Here is a 25635-nt window from a genome sequence, read left to right on the forward strand (position 1 = left end):
CCCAACACCCCACTTCTCAATAAACCCAACAACATGTTTTTCCAGCAAGTGAAGTTTTGGAGTCACAGGTGCTTTTGGAAATTTTGTCCGGAAGTACAACATCAAATCCTTGATAGCTTTATCTAATTAGTATGAAACACAAAAATAGTCAATTAAATTTCAGAAAATTAGGAAATTTTTAGCAGACAGCATACTTCAAAAAACAGGATTTATCAAAACGCTAATTATTAATTTAGTTATTAATTACCTAAGGACGATAACTTTTCTTTGTTGAATTCTTGACAGGAATTCATTGCGTTGTGGCACATACTATATTTATAGAATAACAACTTGTATTTGGCTGATAATTCCACAGCTCCTTTGTGAATGTTTGTGCCTGCAAGACCAGGTACATTGTATACCATGAGGGGTATTGCATTACACAATTCTATTATGTTACCAACCTAATAAAAATAATATATTTTTTTTGGCAAAATATTTTTGAAAAGTTGCTTTTTGTGCAGAAATATTGTAAGTTACCTTGAGCATTTTGTGTACATGGTTACCAATAAACGACTGACCATGGTATGCTTGCCTCTCCACATTTAACCTTTTCAAGGTTTCGTCAAGCTTTTTTACCAGCATTCCATCCCCCTTTTCAAGTTTAAAGGAGCCATTTTCCAGAGCATCAATCTCCTTTAACTATCAAGAAAAGTAACTGTTGTTGATTATATAACATATAAAAAATTTAAAGAAAATAACAATATTTTTATGTACTATGTAAAATCCAAATTGTGCTATCCCTACAAACTTTAGTGTTGCTCACCCTTTCTGCAATTCTGTTATTAAGATACTTTAACCTTGGTTCATATATCATTCTAATCTCAGTCTCGTTGTCTGGGTCTTTGATAATTGCAGTTTCAATTGCATCATGTACCAGGCCAATTTTCTCCTCACAATCCTCACAAACATATTTTAAATTTTCTATCTTTTGTCTAGTCTCAACCAGTCTGTCTATATCACCTGTATCTTTTATTTGTTCAGATGCAGCTATTCTAATGTCCAACAAATGACATTCATCTTCCAACATTCTGAAAAATTTTAGGTATGTCCCCAGGGAAATATGAAGCACTGGAATGGCAACCTAAGGTATACATGCAATTTTTTGTTTGTATGGTTTGGTATCTACAAACATATCTGTTTCAAGTACTTATCAGTAAATACTTACTTGGTCAATAGGAATGTTGAACATAACATCATCTATCACATTGTTAAAGTTTTTTGCATTTTTTATGTTTCCCCCACTGTCTCTAAACCTTTTAAGGTCATATGCCAAGGATTCCAGTGTCCTTTGTTCAAATTGCCCTAAAACATAAAGTCATTCTCAGTTTTATGAATTACTAATAATCCATCAGGTTAGAAAATATTATGCATTCTTCACAGCTATACTAATGACACTACATAGTCATCATTTTTACCTTGATCCTTAACAGGCTTTTGTATATCTTCCTTTGTAATTGTACAAAATAAACAGCAATGTCGTCCTGTTGATTAAAATTATATTATTATTTTAAAAATATCAAGTGGCCTGTGGATAAATACATGGGTTCGTATATTGCCAGGTTTTACAGTTTTTAAAAAAAACAATGTATGGGAAAATTTTTTTAATTTTTGCAAGACCTTGTCAATATGAAATTTGGGACATTTTCTCTTACATTGCTTTCTCCTATAAATGTACCTGATGCTCCTGAAATTCCATATGCTGTACAGAGAAAAGCGTAATCTCCAAAAAAAAATACACGTATATTTCTTCCCCTAAAAGGAAATTAATCTTGTGAAAACAAAACATACACTTACCTACACCTTTTATAATAATGTATAAATTGTAGATGAGGCTAATTTCAGCCTCAAATGTTCTTATTCAGTGTTCTATGTTTAGGATTGGAACAAATTATATGAAAACGTAATCTCATTGAAAAAAACCATATATACACATGATCTTAGCATTGGACCAAATCTCAACCTAACTATTTGATTTGTTAACCTCTATTTATTTTTAACTACATTTTTTGCCTATTTGTCACTGCCACTTTTACTATAAAATACATAAAATAAATGTATATGACATACTGCCATGTTGCTTTTTGAAGAATATCAACTTGTGCCTTGAATTTTAATAATGCAACTTTCAGGTTTGTTGAAGAATCTTTAGCCTCAAAAGCACTGAAAACAACAGTATTGTCTTTACTGTTTGGTTTTGTGACATTACATGGTTGATAAGACATTTTAAAAGAGCCACCACCATGGTCACCTCCTATCTTTAGATGGATTTCATCTTTAAAAGCTTGTCTCTCTAGCAGCATGGAATTTCTAAATTGTAACAATTAATAACTTCGTATTATACAACCAGGTAATTGTTGTTGCTGTTGTTGTTTATGTGCACAGTCAGAATGCATTTAATGTTTTTTGTAAGAAAAACTCACTCAGCCAGTTTGTCCATATGTTCATAAAAGTGTGTTGGCAAATCATCAACATAACACCAAGGAGCGGGTTGGATTACATATACCCCTTTCTGGTCCTTAGACTCGAAGCGGAATGGGGCAACTTCAACTTTTAAGTTTTCACCGTACCAATTTTTTGCAACTTGCCTTTGCCTGGCTTGTGAAGCTGGTTGTATGTTGAAAGTCTTCAACCACCTGAAATAATAATTTATTTTCTCAACTATTTTTGAAAAAATTTTAGGAACAGATGAAGCATGGAGTTTGTATTACCTAGCCATTGTTTTCATCTTCTCCCAGGGCACACCCATATCTGCTTTTAAAGCAACCATTGCTTCAGAAGTTATTGTTGCAGAAGATAATTGTGCTTCCTTCAAAATTGTCTCCCGTTCTGCCTGAGGAAAGCGCTTTACCAAGGCAGAAGTCTGCCCTAACAAGGAAAATTTTGTCGATCCAGCTGCCGTGAAGATTTGGTCGTGAAGGAATTTTGTTCTTCTTCTCAAGTGACGGCGACTAACATTTTCTTTAATTCCTTTTGGAGTAGATGTCAAGACTAATGGCTGAAAATAATTATTCTCGTAGATAAATATTGGTATACATAACATAGCTTTTTATAAATGTTTTATTAGAATAATAAGAATATTAGAGTGAGATTTACGTTAAAAACGTTTTTATTTAGATCAATTTTATTCCCACCTCTATGAAATACTCTTTTTGTGTAAATCAGTCTAATATTCTTACGAAGCATATTTATGTGTTGTTGTTTATGGAGGTGATTAAATCCGATTCAAAAACCTAATTTTATTAAAAAAATAAGTAGTAATCAGACTTAGTCACATCCGTATGTAAGCCTTTCCATAAATACATACCCTGGATCCACCTGTCTTGAATTCAATGCTTTTAATTGGATTTCTGGAATTGGCAATTTTATGCTGAATAACTTGCACAGCCACATCTTCAATCTCCCTTGGTATTGAATTGTCCAAATTAAAAGTCTTTTCAAAAAGGGGTGTTAGAGTTGTTTTCGGGAAACAAGATCTTTGATGTTCTAACAATGCCGCTTTTGATTTAAGTGGAAACAGTTTACCACAATGCTTATCACATGCGACTCGGAGGCATTTAAGCATTTCCACGTGATGTTTCGAAAAACGAATTGTTCCCACCAATGATTCACTGCCGCAAGTGGGGCATTTTGCTTCCTCTTCAGTTTTCCCTTCAAAATGTTTGACAAGGCATGAAAGGCAGTATGCATGCTGACAGGATAGTAAAACAGGCCGAGAAAGTAGGTTGTGACACATGGGGCACAAACACAAGTTTAAGTGTGCATTGTGTTCCGGCTTAACTGCACCGAGGTCGTAAGCAGGTTCGTTTTCAGGGGTCATGCTTAAAAATTCTTCAAAGTCTTTTCTCCTCCACAGTTTTTTACCAGCTTTTGGTCTGCCTGATTTAGCTTTGGGTATGGGTTTACCCCCCTTTCTAGAGCTCCCCTCCTTGCACACTCGACAGTTATCGGAATGGGGTATCCAGGATATATGCTCGTGCTTTGTTGTTGTAGAGCGATCTCGAATGTTTTTTATACGTGCATAACATTTTGAGCAAATTTTTGTTGGGTGAACTTCGGCGGAATCTTTCTCCACATTAAGGAATAGGAATCGGTTAAGGTCGTTTATCCTATCGCTCACGTTATAATTGCATTTCCTTTTGCCAAGGTATTCACCACAAACTCTACAAAGCTTTGCTAAGTGCTGAACGTGCTGTTGCATATTGGCAGCCATCTTTGTAAACAAAAGTGTTGTTAATGCGAGCTAGGCCTAAGGAATTCGCTGGATAAGTAGTAGGTGTAGGAAATCGTATGTAACTTTCTCAAAAAAAGTGGCCATCAGTTAAGATTTTCAGGTCTCGTAGATTATTTCCTAATCTACTTCAGGCATAAATTTCAACACCGTGCTAACCGGCCAGCAGAAGATATAGGCGTTGAACAGTGTTATTTTTCCAGTCAAAGTGGAGAAGAAAATGTACGAGTTTTTTGATATATTTTTTAATGTTTTTGTTTTAAAGAGGATCAGAATTTGTCATGTATTCCAAAATGCAAAATAGAAAGTGACAAATTTCTGCAAATTTGAATATTTAAATCAAGTTTTGTTGCTACCTTTATTTTAGCTAGGTAAAAAACTGAAATTTTTGTTCTTGGAAGTTTGCGCATGCGTACTCTGAATGTCCGCTCTTTTAGTCGGGCTGAATGAACGTGCGCCACTCGATATCGTTTGTAGACCATTTTTCGCCACCCTGTAAACTGTCGGTACTTTAAAGGAAGAAACTTTCGCTGGAAGAAAATTTCGCGATTTAGAGGGTTTGGGAGCCTTTTGGTAGAGCGTTCGCTTCCAGTGCAGGAGGTCTTGGGTTCAAACCCCGACCGAGTCTTGCTAGAGACTATAACAGTGTGAATCTATCCTTTCTGCTTAGCGTTCAGCATAAGAATAGGATTAATATCTTAGGCGGTTGTCTAGCTGAGCGATTGCTGTGCTTGCACGACATTGGTAGCTCAAATGGGAGCTTTAAATGCCCTAGGACCCCCTTCGCAGGACCCTTGTTGATAGCAGTACCAATAGGAACTGAAGAGGCTATCTTGGGTAAATAATAGTAATAATAAGAAGAAGAAAAAGAAAATTTCTTCGAAAGTTTTCTCCCGCGAATCTTTTTGGAAATTTAGTTCCCAGTAAAGTCTTTCTATGTTAATTCTTTTTAACTACTCTGTAAAAGCAAAACACAAGTATCGTTGCTTTATTATTTTTTTTTTTAATTAGCTGAGTTTATAGAAATGGCGTTGAGAAGAAAGGCTTAGAAACTAAAACAAAGGTGATAAAGAAGCAGAACAATAATTTTTGTAATTTTTGTCAACGAAAAAATAATTTTTATTTAAAAGGCTGATGAAATTTCGGAAGATTGCGAAGACATTATAATCATAGACTAAGAATATTATATAGTATTTTTTTTTTTATAAAATAATTACAACATTCATATCCTTGGTTTTTTTATTGTTTTACATTGTTTTTTATCGGTCCGCGAAAGTTTTTTTCCGTAAAAAAATTCCAAATTGCTCGTTCGCGAAAGTTTTTTCCCACGAAATGCAAAATTTTCGCGGTTCTTCCGAACCGCGAAACTTTCTTCCAGCGAAAGTTTCTTCCTTTAAAGTAGCCACAGGATTGCCCTAAAGGAATTAACTTTTACCGAAATTAATTTTTGCGAGTTTTTGTCAATTTTGCATAAATTAGTCCTGGCGAAAAAAATTTTCTTTTTGCAAAATATTTCGCGAAATTTTTTCCCGGTCTTTTTCCGACTTACCGACTTGGGTTTTTATTACCAAAAGTGAGTCGATCGGGGGACGCCAACGCAACATATTTTTGATGACGGCTCTAGCTACCTCCAGGGGGTAGGATTTTTAAGCAGTGTTCAAATGATGAGTCCAGCATGGAAATTGATCTAGCTAGCTATCAACATTATCAACAGTATTTTTCACAGCTATGTAATGCAAGAATGTATAAAGTTAAGCCTTTCTATGGTCGCCACCATGACAGTTTGATTGCTCAAGCCTGGCTTTTAAGTACAGCTTCACAATTAATTTTTCTTAGGTTCTATTCGTTTATTATAAAGTTTGTGCTACTTCGAATCTGTACTTCTTAAGTAGTTTGTTTACACGAAATCGAGTAGCACAGCACGAAAGGCAAGATTTCGCTAAGAAAAAAATCTTTTTTATTCACGCCTGGTGGACTAAGAGCCGCCCTTATGGGGCGGCAATTAAAGGAGAGGCGAACAGCCGTGTGGCACGGCTGCTGATTGAAATTTCATGATGCCTGAGATAATTTCAAAGACCAGATCCGCTGGTCTGGAAAATCCCGTAAAATCTTGACAATTGTTTAGCTTTTGTAATATTAATTAGCATCAAAAGGTTTTGCCAAAAGATATGCTGTTTTTACATTAAGTGGGTTAGTAAATTAAAGCTGTTTATTTAAAAAAGGTGAGTTTGTGGCTTAAAACTTTGCAGCACAACAACTCGTTATTATATTCACATTATACCCTGAAAATCTCTTCATTAGAAATTTATTAAAAAATACCAGTTTTTACTTTTATCCTTGAATGCTGAATCATTCATTTTATAACTCAGTATTTTCACACATTTCACACAGAAACAATAATAGATCTTTCTCTACATTGATGGCCACGCTTCGATGATCACACTGTTTTATAAAAAATAATACAAAAGTTAAAGATCAAAATGGAAAATATGCTATTAGTTGAATAACACGACGAAAATATTTTTATTTTCATTACTAAACTTAGTAATTCATGAGTAAAGGTAAAGAAAATAAAGATTTGTAAACAAAGCTGAAACTGCCATATTGCACGTTCGATTTGTTGTTAAAAGTTTACGGTCTGTGTATTTATCAAATTTGGCGCCATCTCATCACAACAAACTTCATCGTTCGAAATTGGATGTATATTGTGAAAAACGGAATCAAAATACGAAAAGAATGTTATTATTGGCCGTAGAAGATGTTTATAAAGTTCCAAGAAGTATTAACGAAGGTTATAAAATGTATGTAACGATTGTATGTAAAATATTCTTGGCTATCTTGAGTTAAAGGTATTATTTTTAATGTTTATTCGTAAGTACATCTCAAACTTGCTTCTTTTCTACCTACATAGCTATAAAAAATTTGTAAAAATGTTGCTAGGAAGAAATATGGATATTTATTTATGAAACATTGTTATTTGTGTGTCGTTATAGTAGTTATTTTATTAGATTTTGGGTTAGACGTTCCTTAATTTTTACCACCTTACCTAAAATTTATTTTGTGGCTGCCACAAAAAAGTTTTTTGTTCGCCTCTCCTTTAAAGAGATTCTCTAATCTTTAATAATAGCCATTTTACCCCTTGTGAGTTCTGCCTTCTTACCTACGCAAAAGTAGTAGTAGTAGGGGATGACCATAAGTACTTTAGCGCTCCTTCGACACTTTCACCCGGTCAAACCCCACATCAAAAACACTCCCTCAACACCCCCCCCCAAAAAAAACTGTGACGTCATCAACACCCCCCACCACCCCCCGCTCACGCGCATGCGCATCCACCAAAACTAATGACGTTATCGATATCACAAATCATGTAATCCTCACACGAAAATATACTGACATTGCAAAAAAAACGACGGCATCGACCGATATTGCTGAGTCATTAAAAATCAACGCATGTGCAGTAAAACTCGGCATATTGACCACCCCTCAAGGTTGAATTGTGTACGTAAGGAGAAGATGAGATGGAGGAAAGAAAGGTGGAAAAAATTGGTTGAGGAGGATTCCCCGGCGATCAGGTATGTACCAGATCAATTCAAGACGCAGGACATGTGCAACGAAGCTGTTGAGGAGAATTCATGGATATTCAAGTATATCCCGGACAGGTTCAAGACACAAGGCATGTTAAGCAAGGCTGTTGGAGTGTATCCTGGGATGCTCATGCATGTACCGGATCAACTCAAGGCACAAGACATTTGCAGCAAGGCTGTTGGAGGGTATCCCGACATGTTGGAGTATGTGCTTGACCAGTTCAAGACACAAGACATGTGCAACGGGGCAGTTGAAAAGTATCCCTTTATGCTCATGCATGTACCAGATCAATTCAAGACGCAGGACATGTGCAACGAAGCTGTTGAGGAGAATTCCTTTGCGCTCAGCGATGTACCGGACTGGCTTGTCACCCGGGACATGTGCCTCAGGGTTTCCGAAGCGTGAGCCTGAGGCACGAGATGATGAAGAAGAGTAAAGAAGAGTATTTTTGTATGTCTCGCAATATACAAGAAATGACTGAAGTTCAGACACAAGAAGAGAGAGTTATCACGTGTCCAGTATCACGCATCCGGGAAGAGTTGCGCAAGGTCACAAGTTGGCGGCACTGTTAAAGAAGAGGAAGGAGGAACTGAAACAACAAGAGAGCACTGTAGAATCTACAGTCAAAACCTCTTCCGGTGCAAGTTCTAGGGTTTCTTCTCTACAGTTAGGTGGTGTATACCTTGGTGGAGGCCTTGTTGCCGTACTCGCCTGTGTAGGAGTTGGGGTCTATTACGTTTTCCCACGTAAGCAGAAGGGTGAAAAAGAGCAGCCTGGTGAGCATCGCCCAGCGCACCAGCAACGCGAACAGCGTCAGTCCACGCGACAGCCCACGCCTCAGAAGATTGACATTTTCAAGATGAAATAGCCCTTAATAAATGAGCAGCAAAGAGTATCAGAAAGAAGTCGTTGATTCCTTGTGGGAATCTGTCAGACTGGTATCGTATACTATTGTTTTAGCACTAGGCGCAAAAAAGACGCTGAGAGTTTCTAGACCAGGAGCCAAGATGGACCTGGAGGACGGTTTAAAGCTTGCTGGCTATATGACGGAACCGATATTATTCGACGATTATGCGATAAAACAAGGTTGGTATAAATTCCTTAATGCCTCCGAAATAACTGTCCAGCGAAAAAGCCGTGTTTGTTGCAGAGGGCAAACACGGTCCTGAATAAATAACTCTAGACGTAGTGAAGGATCAGCATACAGCAATCTTCAGTGGGCCGACAAGCTGCGCCAAGACCCAGCGGGTCCTTGACCTCCTGGAGAACAAGTACAAGGGTCACTGGTACAACATAGTCATTCTATGTCTGACCATTCGCTGGAACAAAACCTACCTCGATAGATCCTCGCTGTGGAAAGATGACTACGTCTTTCTCATAGAGCCCAAGGACTAGCTGTTCGACTTCATCAAAAAATTCTCGGAGCTCTTGGCGGGTAAGGAGACCCTCTTTATCGTTGACGACATGATCGCCGACAACCCCTGCTCGAGCTCACCATCAGTTATAGGCACAAAAAGCACAGTCTCTGGTTACTCACTCAAAGCTACACGGCCATCCCGAAGAATCTGAGAAGGCAGAAGAAGTAGCTAATCATGTGGTACCCCCACGAGGTGCAGGATATAAAATTGATCAACGATGAAACGAACATGATCAGTGACTGGGAGGCTATCAAGGCCGAGCTCATAAAGTCCAAACATACTTGCCTTTACATTAGATTAGAGCACCCTAGAATCTGGAGGATTCTCGATTGAATAACTACGGGTGGATCGCTGATCCACCCGTTTAGCTCCCTATCCTTCTATCGTGGCCTTGCTAGCGCAGTCTGCGACTCTGTGATGGTTGATAAAGTTTTTCCAGGCCAAGTATTTGGAATACGTCAGGAGTGTGTACAGATCGCTCGTGTTAAAGTCGATGAGGTCTTCTCACCTGATCGCCGCGTTGTAGTGCTTTCGCGATTTTGAATTTCCGCTGGTTATGCACACGGCAAAAGGCGTGCCAGTCCGAAACATGTGGTAGCTGAACAGCAACCTGGCCATTCTCCCATTGCCGTCGTGAAAAGGGTGGATCTTTAAAAAATTTCATAACAACTTGTGGCTTGTTTCCATTTCGTCAACGTGGGCCTTGTTCTCGTACCAGTCGATGAGCTTTTTAAGACTTTGCTCCACCTCCATGTGGTCCATGTAGTTGTTGACGCCATTATTAACGCCAAAGGTCCTAAGCTCTCCCACCAAGATTGGGCTACCCTGGGAGTCTACGGACCCTTTCATTAGCACCCCGTGAGTTTTCAGCACCCCCTCGAGCGAAAGCCTTTCCTGGCTGCGCAGGTAGTTTAGCGCGCGCAGGTGCTGTGCCAGCTGAGTTCTGTTGGCTGCTGGAGAGCTCGAGTTTCCATCAGAGTTTCACAGCTCGGGAAGGCCCACATCCCCCAGGTTTGATAGGATCTTGTATATATCTCCGTACTTTATACCAAGAGGAAACGTGCTCTCGAATTGTTTGCTGTGGAAGACGTAGGAAATGGCCATGTCGCGAGCGAACGGCTTCATCAAGCGATGGCTCGAAAATTTTGGCTACACTCTCCAAACTTGGGGACGGACTCTACCTTGTCTCTGAACTCGTCGTCATTCATCCAGATCAATTTTGTCGGATTCATTTGTTAATGCTGGCAGCACACGCAGAAATATCGGGGGAAGGTGGCACCCTATCCCGGTCAGCTATGCAAGGAGGTGGAGATCTCACGCTATTACTAAGCTCCATGTGGCCCATGAGATGGGCCCCTTGATCGAGTTCCAAGGTTACAAGAAAAATGTCTTCACAAGTTAGTCTGTTTAACGCCATGCCCGCGGGAGCCATCGAGACTCTGGTAGACAGCCGGGGTCAGCCCCTCTTCAAAAGAGCAGATCTCAGGAGGTTTTTGGGGATTGAAAATGTTAGACAGTATAACCTCGATCGTCATATGATATCATTAAGGGAAGAAATAGGAAGCGTATGTGGTACATACACTTCCGGAGCGAAAAAACCACACGATATGTTCGTGACATTAGATGGTGCCCTGGAAATTGCTGCCACATCAAGAAAGCCCAAAGTTGTTGGGTTGATGAAGTGGCTTGCAAAAAATGGGGTGAAAAAATTTCAGGAGCTAGTCAAAGAAAAAAATACAGCCCTAGCGCTCCTTGAAGATGACCTCGAAGACAGGGATAGACAACTTATGGTGCTGGAAGAAGGAACTGGACGACAGAGAACGACAACTTGCAGTACAGAGCCAGGAAAATACAAGTCTTCGAGAAAGGTTTGTACCATATGCGCAGGATCCAAGGAAAAACAACGTCATCATGATCTATCGCAAGCATACCGCGCAGGACGATGACGAGTATCATCTTTTTTTGTACAACTGTGCACATGTTCAAAGACGTGCTATTCCCACCAAAAGGAGATTGTTAAGTGTTCAATTTCCAAATTCCGAAGAGATTGTAGTCATAGACAACCCTAACGGTTTACACGCTTTCCATCGATTTCAAGAGGAAAGGCACGTGGAGCGGTACCGATGTAACTACAAGCTTATAGACCTTTTTCGAGATGATTTGTACGATCTAGGTGTTCCAGCATTAGAAAACTAAGGGGCGTAAGGAGGTGATGCGACAGCTTACGAGATTTTTGTGAGTCACAAGAGTCACAAAATTTGTTGATATTCGCCACATGTTTCAAGGCGTCGAAACCACGCTTTGAGCTACATGGTAAGGAAGAGGAAGGTCAAAATATGATAATAGGTAAAGGAAGGTCAAAATTGAGTAGTGTCGTTGCTAGAACGACACTTATCAACTGCCAACTGACCGGTTTTCCCGCAGCGGGGGAACCAGCGAAATGGCCTTCGGAGTCGAGAAATTTACCACTCCTTGATATGCTCTGGAGGTACTTTAACATCCTTCGGGACTAGCATCAATTCCTCTCCCACAAAACTACGTTCAGGACCACCGTCAAGATAGTACAACAGACGGCTACCCGCTACTATACGATCGAGTCTATACGACTTTTTGCTCCACCAAGCATCAGTTCCACGTCTTTTTTGATCACCATGCTCTTCTCCAGGCCTCAGTAGGGGCTTTTCTTCAGTGTATTCTTGATTTGACACAAGCGGCACCTCCTTGAGTTTGATCGTCTTCGAAGGTTCATGCCGATCATGGCTGTCTTGGTGTTGTTGAGACTTTTGACGATATTGTACAGATTTTTCACCCAGATGCTACTCGTCTCCGCAGAAACCAACTCTTGCGCATCCAGGGGCTTGAACAGTCTCTGCGCGAGGACCTTGTTGTAGGACTCGACAAACGCCGTGATAGTATGGTGGTATTTGGTAGTTACACGCTTAATTTCAACACCTTTGCCCTCTAGCAGCTTCATAACGTCAGACTTGAACTCACTACCGTTGTCGCACTGGAAGGTCTTTGGATATCAGAGAGGTCCTGCTTTGTAAATGTCCTTGAGCATGTCAGCGACTTCGCTAGCCTTTTTCGTACGCAAATGTCTCGCCACTTTGTACCTTGAGCCTACGTCGATGCCTGTGAGAATATACCATAGACTCGATCATGGGGCATATAGAGCAAGTCGAATTGGTGCATTTCGTTTGGTTTCGTGATGGTGAAATGTGGGTAGTTGATGCGCTTAGGGCCTTTGATTTGTCGGAGCCAGAGCAGCTGTCTCCTCAGCCAGTGAGTAACCTTCTTCTTAGAGAGACCGCTCTGCTCAACGAGTAATTTGATCGCCTTCCGAATAGTCCAGAGATGCTCCGGGGTGTAGTAAATTTGGCTTAGCTTTCCTGCCTTCTTCTCAGTAACGATATGCTTTACTTTCGACATGTTATTACATATCGAAAGCGTTCCGCGGCCTTACATATACTTGTACGCTGCGAAACCGAGGAGGGCTAAGGATCCTACGATGAACGTCAATTCACCGTCTTGTTGTTGCTTCGAGGGTACGTAGAAGTCGGAAAATTTGGGAGCTTTTTCAATCGTGGCGATGTAGTACTGTCTCATCCCCTCGTAGAGTTCCTATAAACTCTCTCCAGCCTGTCTTTTAAGCTATCGCTGCTGATTGTACCAATCAATTTCTATTTGCCTGTCTCTCACCCACTGTTGCTGAGCCGCTAAAAGTTGTTCGACCGCTTTGTTGTGCCGTTTCCGCTCTGCTTCACTATGCCCCGAGAGCTTGCTGAACAGAAAGTTTGAACCAGAAAACGCTAGTGCATTGATAGCCGCACCAGCTACCAGTACGCCAGTGGTTGCCATTTTATTTAATATTCCACAGAGTGGAAGCGCCCGTCGAGGATGTTCAATTCGGCATCCTGCAGCAAATACACATAACAGCGTATATCCCCAGTTCCATCGGCTTTCTTCGTTATATGCAACGTTATACCGTCCGACAACCTCTGCAATTGTTTTCCAGAACCGTGAAGGGTTTGGTCCGGGGTTGCTCGGAAATCAACAAACAGAGCGTATCTTTCCGTGAAGAACTGCCCAATGGTCACCTCCGAGTCGTGGCTACTAAAGATGTTCACGACTTGTTCGAGATGGTCCTTGGGTAGCATGGCGTGGCTATACAGTTCATTCGGCTCACCTTCCACCGTGATTGAGATTTTCTTGATCTTTCGATTGTAGAAGACCTTGTTGACTCCACTGTAGGCCTTGATTTTGCCCGGATCCACGAATAGTAGTAAGACGCCCTTCAAAGACTTGGCAGGAGTATCGATCTGGAGGTTGTAGCTCGTATTAGTCTTTTTCAAGCTCACCACCTTGCTGCGCAGGATGCATTCGTACGGCAAGGCCAGCCTCGAATATCTGGACATCTTGGCATTTGCGAGACCCTTGTGGAGCACCTTGTCAAAGTCCAGGGCGATGTTGCTGATCTTGTACTGGGCGTCAGTGGGTTTAGCTTCCGTGCTTCCAGAGGCTGCCGTGCCAGAATCTTTGATGACGTCGCTGTGCTGTGCGAAATGTAGTACGAACTGTAGACTGTCGTAGAGCCCTCCCTGGTAGAAGGGTAGATCTGCCGTCAACTCGTCTCATCTTGCTGAGGGGGATGCAAAAGGTGTTGCCATAGGCTGCCATGATTGCCTTTTCTTCATCATTGCCTACATGATCGGTCTCTTTTACCTGTAGGGCGCGAATGGTGCCATCATTCGGGTTAATACCCTCCAGAATTAGGTTGTTCTCGCGATCATACTTGGGGAACGACAGGTCTACTCTCACGGCAAGGCAGGAGCTACTAAGATCTAAAATTGATAGTATTTTCGAACGTCTTGGTGATGAGCTGGGGGAGCCGAGCGCGAGATTTTACAACGATTTTGAGTTAGAAGGAAACCAGCTGCTTTTTGATGGTGTAGATGTCGCGAAAGGGAATGGTGAATTGAGGAGCGTTGTCGAGATACGGAGGAGGTTAGGCGCGGCTCGCTTGCGAGCCATGGAGTTTACCGACTATACCACGCCAAACTTTACCGACTATACTACGCCAAAGGCAGTAAAGCTATGGCTCAGAAACTCCTTAACGAATTGAATCACGTTGAAGATAAGGCCAATGATATCGAAATGATGCCGCTGCTCGAGAACGTCCTGAATGACACGGAAAGCCTTGTTGAAGAAACTTCCCTGAGCGTGAAAGAAGAGGGCTCAACTTCGAGCTTCAAACGCTAAGGAGTAACCTGAAGCGCTTGAAAAGCAAGATAATCTTCTACGACAGCGAGATCACCAACGCAGAAGGCAAGATAAAAAGGCTCGAGATCAAGAAAGCTACACCTGGAGTATCCGAGGAACAGAAAACTATCTGGAGCGAAGACATTGCCAAGGCTAGGGAAGATCTTGAACGACTACAGGATCAAAAAGATGCCAAGCAGCACCCGGCTTACTATCCTCCGACACTCAGAGCCAACTGCTACACATCAAGGAGACTCTGATGAAGATCGCAGAAGGCGATAAGTCGACACTTCCTATGTGAAGGCTCATATCACTCGGGATCATGTAGACCCCGTGGGCAACGATGAAATCCACCTTGGACCGCGCATATTTCAGCACATTTTAGAATTCGGCAATTTCCTTTCCTGTATCGCTATCCCCTGCAATTGCACTTCCCTCGCTCCCAATGATTCCAGATCTCGCGTTCGCCTGACTCTCCAGTATCAAGTAAGCATTGAAGCGCACGCTTTGCGATAGGCGCTCAATACCAATACGAGCGAGGCCCTGTGATTTTTCAATGATCCACTGACTCCACAAGTCCTTGTCGAGATAGCTAGGCCCTGAGCCAGGGTAGTCCGAGCGATGAAGTTGCCAGCTACTGAAGAGGGTCTCGTTCCTCCACTCCTGCTCGCTGTCGCTTACCCCAAATTTGCGAGCCAGTTGGCGGAACTTCTGCTTGTTGAAGGGGTTGTTGAGACGTCGAAACCTAGGGAGACGTCGAGCTCTGATAGAATTTTTTCAGATCTGGAAGTAGACGTGGAAGCGGTAGACGGCACGAACTAGTGGCAAAGATGCGGTCAGATGCTGCATGGAAATGCCACAAGCGGATGATGCACAGTAGGTAGCAAAGTTAAGCTGAGTAGACCAGAGACTGAAAGGGTGGCTCTGCCACTCCTTCACTGCTGTGCCTGAGTGGAATTCGTGGTTAACGAAGATGTCTGGAAATTCCACCCTGAAGGAAGACCCCTTTGAGTTAATAACGATGTCCTGCATTGAGAGGTCATCTCCCTTAAGACTTTCCAACTATCTCCCGAGGTTGGGTGCATACCTTACCCTCGGGTTGTACGAGTAAATGTTCATGTTATTTTAAAGAATACGATATTCGAGGATTACCTAGGGCTCTAAAATCTATTAGTATTCGACCTATGTGGCTGAATATCTACAGCAACAACAACTTCACCATCCGTAAGGTAGGGTATGATCAGGAGGAGCTCCGCATCGACATCATGAACGACTTGTACAGAATAGAGGGTCTAGTGGCCATTGTCAACAGTCAGGCAGGAGACAAGATTAAGCTGTTTGTCCTGAAAAATGGACTCTGCAGGCTCCGTGTCAATGACGGATACACACTCGTCATGACTGAACCACTACACAAGCTCCTAGGCCTACCCTTTGATCCCCGCAAGAAGTTCTACACAAAGGGCGACTACGATTCAGCCTACAAGACCGACGTGTACCAGTGGCTGAGACTCGTTTGCTCTCAGCTGGACGAAGATGATTGCCTACTGGATTGGAGAAATCGAAAATCCTCGTCATGCTTCCTACCAAAGAGCTAAATGCATGGGGAGACATGCTTACATGGAGTTTTGACAACCCTTCCCCTGAAGGGGTCAACAGACAGGCTGGAGTTCAGGTTGACAGACGAGTATCACCACAATAAGAACGTTTCGTTCGTGGGAATTACAATGCACCTACTGATACAATAAATGACTGATGTTATCAAGTTTTACCCTAATTTACCAAGTGCACCTGCGGAAGACACGCAGGAGGACAGTTCACAGGTCTACAACCTCAAGGCCCACTGTGCATAGCCATGGGAGGTATAACCATTGCCGTGGGACTCAACCAATCCGGTCTGCGGAACGCTGGGAAGAGACTGGGGGCAAAATCCAAGAAACACGAGGGGATAAGACTACTGGCGGAGACTAAGTTCAACTCAATCATCGACCTGATCAGCAGGGCCGTGGAGAATGGGGTCATCATCGACTATGAGTTTAGCCAGTACAGTACAGGAAAAACAAAAGTACATGATGATGAAGGAGCAGATCAGACAACGTATCAAGAAGATCGTGGACTCTATCAATGAGCAAGAATGTCAGCAGCTGGTGGCACAGGGCAGACAGGGGTCCAAGGAGGAACTTATGAAAAAACTTCAATCTGCACAGTATGTCAGCGGTACCTAGAAAACCCACCTGCGTATTCATAATCTCTCGAACCTAGTGTGTTGTTCAACACACTAGATAACCTGCTACTCTATCTCGAGTACTTCTCCCGTGTCTTGATCGATGATAAGGCCGCCATCATATACGACACGTCGCTGCTTTACAGCGAGCTCTCTTGAGTATTGCTCAAGATTTTTCTGCCATGCAATTTTGGTACAAGGCTCGCAATTGGGCCCGTCCGTTTGTGCTGAAACATTTATGTACCTGACCTCCCGAATGGCTTCGAGGAGTTCAACCTTATTCATCGTAGAGTAACGAGGAATGCCTAGTGATTTTGCTTCTCCTTTTTGCGGAAAACTTCATGTTTGTTGCATGGTTGAAGTCAACTATACAAAGCCCTCGCGCAGGCACTTACAAGACAGTAAAGCTGTCGATCGCGTCGTCATCATAGTCATTAAAGTAGCAAGCGTTGTATCTTTCAACCTCTTTCTATTTACACTCTTCCAGGTAGGTCTGCAGGCAGTAGTTTGCACCTTGCCTGTAGATACTCGCCAAGTTCACGATGGCCTTACACTCACAACTTTTCTGCGGTATCTTTTTCTTGCGAAAGTTGATTCTAAGCTCATTATCCCACTCCTTCAGCTTAGTTCTGAGGTAGCGACCATTTTTCACGCCACCGTTGGTCAAGCGATGCACTTCCAAGGAATCCACCTTGATCAGGATTTTCTTGTATTGATCTAGCCACTCAGGATAGCTGGCCAGATTGAATGACATAGTTAGCGCGGAGCCTTCACTGAAGCATGAGACACCCTTGGAGCGGATCTTTTCAGGAGTCTTGAGCAGTAGCGGTGCTAGGTTGCTGTCTTGGTCCTGATAGCCAATTATGAAGCGCTCATCCTTGGCCTTGTTGGTTGGAATTGGATCGCTCAGCACAATGTTTTCGACTTGCACTTCTTCGATGTTTAGTGGTCTCACGTTAGTGTAAAAGTCTTCAGTCTTAATTGTTTTGTCTCCAAATTTCATCAACATCCTCTTTATTATGGAGACAAAACCTCAACCAGGGTCCTCTTTGTCGTTGCGCAATCGCAACTACCACCATTGCACGTGATGTACTCCTGGTAGCAGGACCAGACAGGTTTTTCATAACTAGCTGTTATGAAAAACCTTCGTCCACAATCGCACCTGTCGTACCCGTCGAGCACGCGTTCACATTCATCGCAGTGTTCCTTAATCGTTCATTTACTCCACAAGAGCTCAAGGTCTGCCTTTTCACCCTCTGAGAACCACCAGTTTATGTCCCTGGCAGGATGCCAGGCTACTGGAAGCAACTCCTCCTTAATCCTAGCTTTCTCCCCTTTTCTCAAGCGATAGGCCCCGAGTAGCTCAGGCTCATCTTCGGAAACCCTGAGGCACATGTCCCGGGTGACAAACCAGTCCGGTACATCGCCGAGCGCAAAGGAATTCTCCTCAACAGCTTCGTTGCACATTTCCTGCGTCTTGAATTGATCTGATACATGGATGAGCATAAGGGGATACTTTTCAACTGCTTCTTTGCACATGTCTTGTGTCTTGAACTGGTCCGGCACATACTCCAACATGTCGGGATACTCTCCAACAGCCTCGCTGCACATGTCTTGTGCCTTGAATTGATCCGGTACATGCATGAGCATCCCGGGATACTGTCCAACAGCCTTGCTACACATGCCTTGTGTCTTGAACCTATCGGGGATATACTTGAATAACCATGAATTCTCCTCAACAGCTTCGTTGCACATGTCCTGCGTCTTGAATAGATCTGGTACATACCTGATCGCCGGGGAATCCTCCTCAACCAATTTTTTCCACCTTTCTTGCCTCCATCTCATCTTCTTCTTGCGTACACAATTCAACCTTGAGTGGTGGTCAATATGCCGAGTTTTACTGCGCATGCGTTGATTTTTGATGACTCAGCAATATCAGTCGATGCCGTTGTTTTTTGCAATGTCGCCATATTTTCGTGTGAGGGTTACATGATTTGTGATATCGATGACATCATTAATATTGGTGGATGCGCATTCGCGGGGGTTGGTGTGGGGTGTTGATGACGCCACAGATTATTTTGGGGGGTGTTGAGGGAGTGTTTTTGATGTGGGGTTTTACGCATGCCCATTGTTCTCAAAATGAAATCAAAATAACACGAAAAGTAGTCTATAGATAATGAAAAATGGTTGATTTTCCAAATCTACTCCACCATTTTCTTAACCTTTAAAGCATCGAATCACACGAATTGCTCTGGCTTTAAGCAAAACTTGCAACTACGCAGCGTTAAAATATACTCGCTTCAAAGAATATTTTACAGAATTATTTGTGGAGATATAAATTTTTTTGAAAGTTCCATTTACCTGAGCTTTTTTGGCCTTTGTAACCCTGGACGGGGGAAGAAAGTGCCCGCGGGTCATAAATCTTGAACCACTTATGTTTAAGTGATGAAACTTGGCACAGTTGCAGAATGTCTTAGTAGAAACTCATTCCAGGTAAAAAAAATTGATGACATCATAGGGATCAGAAATAACGTCATATATATAAAATTTTCTGTCTTGATAATGCAAAATTCTGGTCTGCATTGTAAACACGTTGTGGTATGTATCCATGGTAACACAAAAACATCCATTAGCATATATAAAAATATTTTATAACAAAATAACGCAACAAAACTGTTTTATATTGACTTGCTGAAACAAAAATTCACAGACCATGAATTCAAAAATGGCGGGAAATTACAGGAAATTAAATTTTTTTAAAAAAATTTTTTTCTGAAATCTATAATCTATAATAAAAGTTAGGAAAAGTCACCAAATTTCAACATTTAATGTCATGCACCAAAAGAGATATGCCCAATTGAAATTGCTGCGGACACTTTGTGCTCAACCCCCCCCTAGGTATAATAGGGTTAACATGGCTTGGATGCCGTGTTCACGTGACTAGTCTGCAGCAGGGCCGTGGTCGCTCCGACGTTTTTTGAATTTTTTGTGAACTTAAATGTCGTATTTTTAAAACAAGGACGGACATTCGGACTTTTTGTTAGATATTAAATATAATGAGGAAACAATATTAATATCACACTTTTGATGTCGGTCACGTAAAATTATCTCCAATACTATTAATAACGAACATGGTAGCATGAACTGGCAAAAAAATTTAAACGATTCCAATTATCTAGGGGAAGATGAGAGTGTAATTAACATGTTATTGTAACGATCTCTAATTATTGTAATTAACGTTAATTTTTATAATTGCAGGTATACCATTTTGCGTGACAGACAGACAGACAGACGGGCGGACGGACGGACGGACAGACGTATACGGGTATTATAATATAGACGAGTCGTTGCCCGTGGAAAAATCCACGGGGTCGCCTGTCCTTTAAAATTACCCGTCGCAACAAAGTGGACAAAAATTTATCGCATTTGGTATTGGTGCGCATTTTAAAAATTTCGAAAAGACAAAATACGGCTATTATTAAACAGACTAGTCGTTAGCCCGTGGAAAAATCCACGGGGTTGCCCGTCCTTTAAATTAACCCGTGGCAACAAAGTGGACAGAAATATATCGCATTTGGTATTGATGCGCATTTTAAAAATTTCGTGTTTCCGTTATGGACACGGCTTTCGCGGACACACAGACAGACAAGAGTAGTTTTTTTATACGTGTATCAGAAAAATCGTAAGACTTGGAAAAAATTTGCCAATTCATCTAAATTTTCTCCAAACAATTCACACTGCTAAATGGAAAAGTTGGACAAGTAAAAAGTATTATGATATTCTAAGCATTTTCACCATAAGGTATATCATCAGCTTCCCTACATTTACCATGCCATTTTTTAATATCTTTGTAAAACTTTTTCGGTTCACTTAGATTATTAAGTTTTTTGCATAATAAACAATGACCAAATTCAACATTAGAACATTCCAATCCTTCTGGATCGAAATTGTACTTCTCTTTCCATTTTAAATATTTTACGTATTTGTTATCATCTTGAGATAGCTCTAATAGGTAGCTAGCCAAGTCTTTTGGGGATTTGAAATTCCGGGTATTTATAAAACTGTTTGCTGGACCTATGGATGAATAATTTCCATCGCCTCGTACTACAGGGACAATGTTTATTGATAACATATCTAAATACTTTTCAGTTATATAATCCTTCGTCAAGCAGTTTTCAAATGCGAGATAAAATCTGTATTCTCTACCTAGCATTTGCATACATTGGTCTCGAGTCTTCCTACCACAAACATTATTTTGCCCAAGAAGTTTTGCGCATTTTCCATAAACATCAACTTGAATGTATTTCATCAGTTCTTTAACATATTCCAATCTCTTACTGGGTGCTTCGCAGTTACTAACCATCCATGCAACAGGTTTTGTCTTCTTCTGAAGTATTTCATCATAATTAATCTGTTTAGGCTTATCTCTCTTACATACTACACCATACGGCATTGGGATATCAGAATCCCATCGGTATGTTTGAGTCCAGTTAAATGCAGAATTAAGAAAATCATATTTGTGCTGAGGGATATTACAAGGGGGTTCGTGAACCATAAAAACATACCTTTGATGTGGAAGTCTAAAGTGGGGAACGTTCTTCATGTTATCATATGCATGAAATATCACCGCATCAGCTTCACGCAATAGAGCTTTATTGTCAGTAACAATACAGTTTGTTTCCTCGCAACCATGAGCAATAAAATCCACTGAAGGTAGTCTTGAATATCCCCAATTTTTAATACCCCATACTTGGTTCCATAATAGAATGACACGCAATCTTTTCGGGTCGTTTTTTCTCTCCTTGATTAACTGTTCTGCAAGTTGAATTTCTCTATTATCGAGAGCATTTACATCTGGTTGATATTTAAAAAGGATGAATAATATGGATGTAATAAACATAATAACAAATGCACTTTTCAACCAAGACAAAAATTTGTCACGTTCATTATATGGCAAGGTAAGTTTAGTAGTATTAGTCATGTTAAAATCTAAAAAATATAACAACATTGTATTTCTTACAGTGGCAAGAAGGAAAATATTACAACACAAGATTATACAGCTTATATACATGACTTGTAATTAAGATAAAACAAACAAACTTACAGGCTTAGATGGTAATTACAAAAACATTTGCTGACTGTTGGATTACTAAAGAGTATTGAATATAATACAATAGGTTTTTTTGTTTTTATGTTATTCACGGCAATTTAATTGGTTAATACTAAAATCTGCATTAATGTGCATAGGAGGTTCTCGAACCTATTGTAAAACAGGGATTTTAAAATTCTTTATGGTTTTTTTAGGATCGAGTTTTAAACGGAACCTAAGGTATAAAATGATGTTGAACTTATAATATAGAGCTTTGGTTAAACAGTCTTTTTAAATTTAAAGCTTTTTTCGTTCTCAAGGTACTCACATTAAAGAATTTCAGATTTAATTATGCTGCATAAATTATGATGTCATATTTATTTTTCTGTAATCAGTAATTTTAGACCTGTTAAGGGATGTGCGTTGGAACTTTATCAATGCATAAATATTATAAAGGTGAATTAACAAAATTTTTTGCCAAAATGACCCTCGTTTGCTCGTCCCAGACCTCTTATTTTTTGCTGACAACCTCATAACTTGGGATCTACATGTTGGGATCTACATGCCCCTCAGGGTGAGGCGGGAAAATTTTCGCTATTTTGACGCACTCTAAACAGCGTAAATACTCCAATTGCACATCTTTTCTACTACCATTTTAAATTGACAGAAAAAACAAACCATCGTGTGAAGGGTTGCAGAAATCTTCAGAGATAATAAACAATAACAACAAAGATTTTAATGCTGATATTTTAAGACTGTTTCGCCCAATGTCAGGGCTCGTCAGCATGCCTAGGAAATGCCTAATAATGCAACATTAGTTTTTCCAGACATGGACAGTCTGCTATCTAGTCAAGCAAGCTTGACTCAAGGAAGCAGAGGATTAAAGAAAATAAATAATTCATATAAAAAAATAAAAAAAGACACTTATGCGCAATAAGCTTATTTAAAAAAAGGAAAAAGGTATTTTGCTTTTACTTTTTTGGATTATTTAATCCAAAATTACAGAAATGGTTTGTTTTAAAAGTCTCATCACATGCTTCATCAACACCTTTCAGACAAAACAGAATAACAGAATATGAGGCTGAGCATAAGTATTTTTAACATTTCATAATGTAAACAAACACTGGTTAACTGGTGGCAAAAATTTTCTGCGATTAGAACACTGACCGCGGTACTGCAACTAGTCTACCAAAACAAACTAATCCAAGTATGGCTAGAACAAGTAAAAACAACTCCATTCCCCACAAATTCCATTGTGTTACACCAGTTTAATTGTAAAAAGAAGCATTCTCATGTGTAAGATGGAATAATAAAAAAATCAAATGACTTACCTTGATGTTTTTATAGGACAGGATGCTTATTGTTTATATATCTCAAGGTAAAGAAAAAGCTCTAATGATGGTAAATGTTGCAGCACATCAATCCGTGCACTATCACTGACATGCAGCAAGGACATGTAGCTGTACAACCAATTTCCAGTAATTTCAGAGCTGAAAAAAATTGCCCCAGGAAGTAAAATGGTCAAACATTACTAAATTGATGCAGTAATAAATGAAAGACAAACAAAAATTTTATCACATAAACCATAGTCGTCATTATGATTAAGTCTTTTTACCATCATAATTTAGGTTAAACATTCTAGTTCTATACAATTTCTTTAAACTGAATAAAACATTTGGGCTTAAACAAATTCCCTATCTGACTTATTTCAATCACGAAAATTGCTTTTAATAGTTTTTGCACTTGTATCTTTGTTAAAACAGATATGCTGTAAAGAATGCTTTATCTGCGGCCCCAAAAATGCTGAAATTCAAAAACTTAAGAATTATGATGGTAGCTCAATATATATTGGGCTCCATTTCATCAAATTGGTCTAAACTATGCCAAATGAAGTTTTAAAGCAATGTTTCAACTTTTGCACAGATTATAGGACTTTTACCATTAGCGAAAAGTATTATTTTTTATATCACTCAGATAAAAATTGCCACTTTGACTAATCGGTTTAGAATTATTTTGTAAAATTTTTGTAAGTTTACAGACTTGTACTAATATCAAAAGTCGTAGGATGATATGTGATGAAGGTACGAGGAGAAAAGGGTAGCTTGGAAGAATTATTATCAGAGGTTGCTTCACACTGACTTTGATTGGGATGAGGATAATTTGTCTGATGATGATGTTGTAGAAGGGGCAGCCATGCAGATCAAGACAGAATGGGTAGTTGAGGCTACTAGGAAATTGAAAATTGGCAAGGCTGCAGGAGTATCAGGTATTGTTGAAGAGATGGTAAAAGCATCTGGATATATTGAAGTTGAGCTTATTACAAGTCTTGCTAATCAGATTATAAAGGCTGGTGCTATTCCGAGTGAGTGGCAGTCAAGTGTAATAGTGAATTGTTTCAAAAGCAAGGGTGATGCATTAGAAAGAGATAACTATAGAGGTTTGAAGTTTGTTGATCAAGTAATGAAAGTTATAAAAAGAGTGATTGAAAGTTACTTAGAGAAAGAATTGATATTAAGATGCAATTTGGTTTTGTTCCAGGGCTTGGCACTACAGATGCAATATTTTTACTCAGACAGCTTCAGGAAAAGTATTTAGGAAAGAGAAAGAATCTCTATATTGCCTTTGTAGATTTAGAGAAAGCTTTTGACAGAGTGCCACATACAGTTATTTGGTAGGCTATGAAAAAAATAGGTGTGAATGAGTGGCTAGTTACGATGGCACAGTCTATCTACAGGAATGCTAGAAGTTGTGTCAGGATTAACGATTCACTTAGTGATGAATTTAGTGTAGATGTTGGTGTACATTAGGGTTCTGTGCTTAGTCCTTTGTTGTTTGTTCTAGTCTTAGAAGCGCCAATGATGGAGTTCAGAACAGGCTGTCCATGGGAGTTATTGTATGCAGATGATTTGGTTCTCATGGCAGAGTTGATGGAAGAATTAGTTGAAAAGTTTGAGAAGCGGAAGAATGGACTAGAAGAGAAAGGGCTAAGGGTGAACACAGCAAAGTCTAAAGTCATGATTAGTAGCATTGCAGCCAAGTGAGACCTTGTAGTTGGAAAGTGGCCTTGTGGAGTTTGCAGGAAATGGGTTGGTAGTAACTCAATTTTTTGTCAGACTTGCAAGCATTGGGTACATAAGAAGTGCAGTAGTATTGGTGGAAGGTTAAGAGCTTAAATTCAGTTTGTATGCAAGTGTTGCAAGGGTGAGATTATAGAGAATGAAGTATTTCCTGCTTTAATGGTGTACAACAGAGATAGTCGAGAACTTCTGTTACTTAGGTGACATGTTGGGGAGTGAAGGGGGTGTTCGGAGAAGTGTTACTTGCAGGAGAGGTTCTGCTTGGAAAAAGTTCAGAGAGTTACTTCCTTTGTTGACTAGCAGAGTCTTGTCAATTGAGTTAAAAGGTAGGTTGTATGAGGCCTGTGGAAGAAGTGTTATGTTGTACGGTAGCGAGACATGTGGAGTGAAGCAGGAAGATTTTGACCGTTTAGAAAGGAATGATATGAGAATGGCTAGGTGGATGTGTAACGCCAATCTGAGAGACAGAAAGAGTTCAGATGAGCTAAGAAGCAGGATAAGTATCCGTAGAATAAAAGATGTTATCCAGATAAAAAGATTGAATTGGCTGGGGCACTTGGGAAGAATGGAGGAGGGTAATTGGGTAAGAAAGTGTGGAGACTTGATAGTTCCTGGGGCAAAGCCCAGAGGCAGACCGAGAAAGACGTGGCAGGAGGTTATAAGGACAGACTTGATACAGAGAAAGTTGAGTTTAGACCTAACAGTCTAGATCAGAT

At 40.4% G+C, this 25635-nt stretch overlaps 2 protein-coding genes across 2 annotated transcripts in view; both read right to left on the bottom strand.

Annotated features, from left to right (window-relative positions):
* LOC130655072 (uncharacterized) overlaps positions 1–25635 on the bottom strand; it is a 94744-nt gene that overhangs the window by 18183 nt on the left and 50926 nt on the right. The window lies entirely within an intron of this gene.
* LOC130655067 (alpha-(1,3)-fucosyltransferase C-like) lies at positions 18417–22034 on the bottom strand. The gene has a single exon (XM_057457767.1). The coding sequence runs from the start codon at positions 21822–21824 to the stop codon at positions 20535–20537; it is 1290 nt and encodes a 429-aa protein (XP_057313750.1). The 5' UTR covers positions 21825–22034; the 3' UTR covers positions 18417–20534.

Source organism: Hydractinia symbiolongicarpus, chromosome 8, assembly GCF_029227915.1.
Source record: "Hydractinia symbiolongicarpus strain clone_291-10 chromosome 8, HSymV2.1, whole genome shotgun sequence".
NCBI classification, from domain to species: Eukaryota; Metazoa; Cnidaria; class Hydrozoa; order Anthoathecata; family Hydractiniidae; genus Hydractinia; species Hydractinia symbiolongicarpus.

Bases quoted from the DNA above. Each gene is read 5' to 3' on its own strand.
- LOC130655067 (XM_057457767.1), bottom strand. From the start codon at position 21,824: ATGTATATAAGCTGTATAATCTTGTGTTGTAATATTTTCCTTCTTGCC.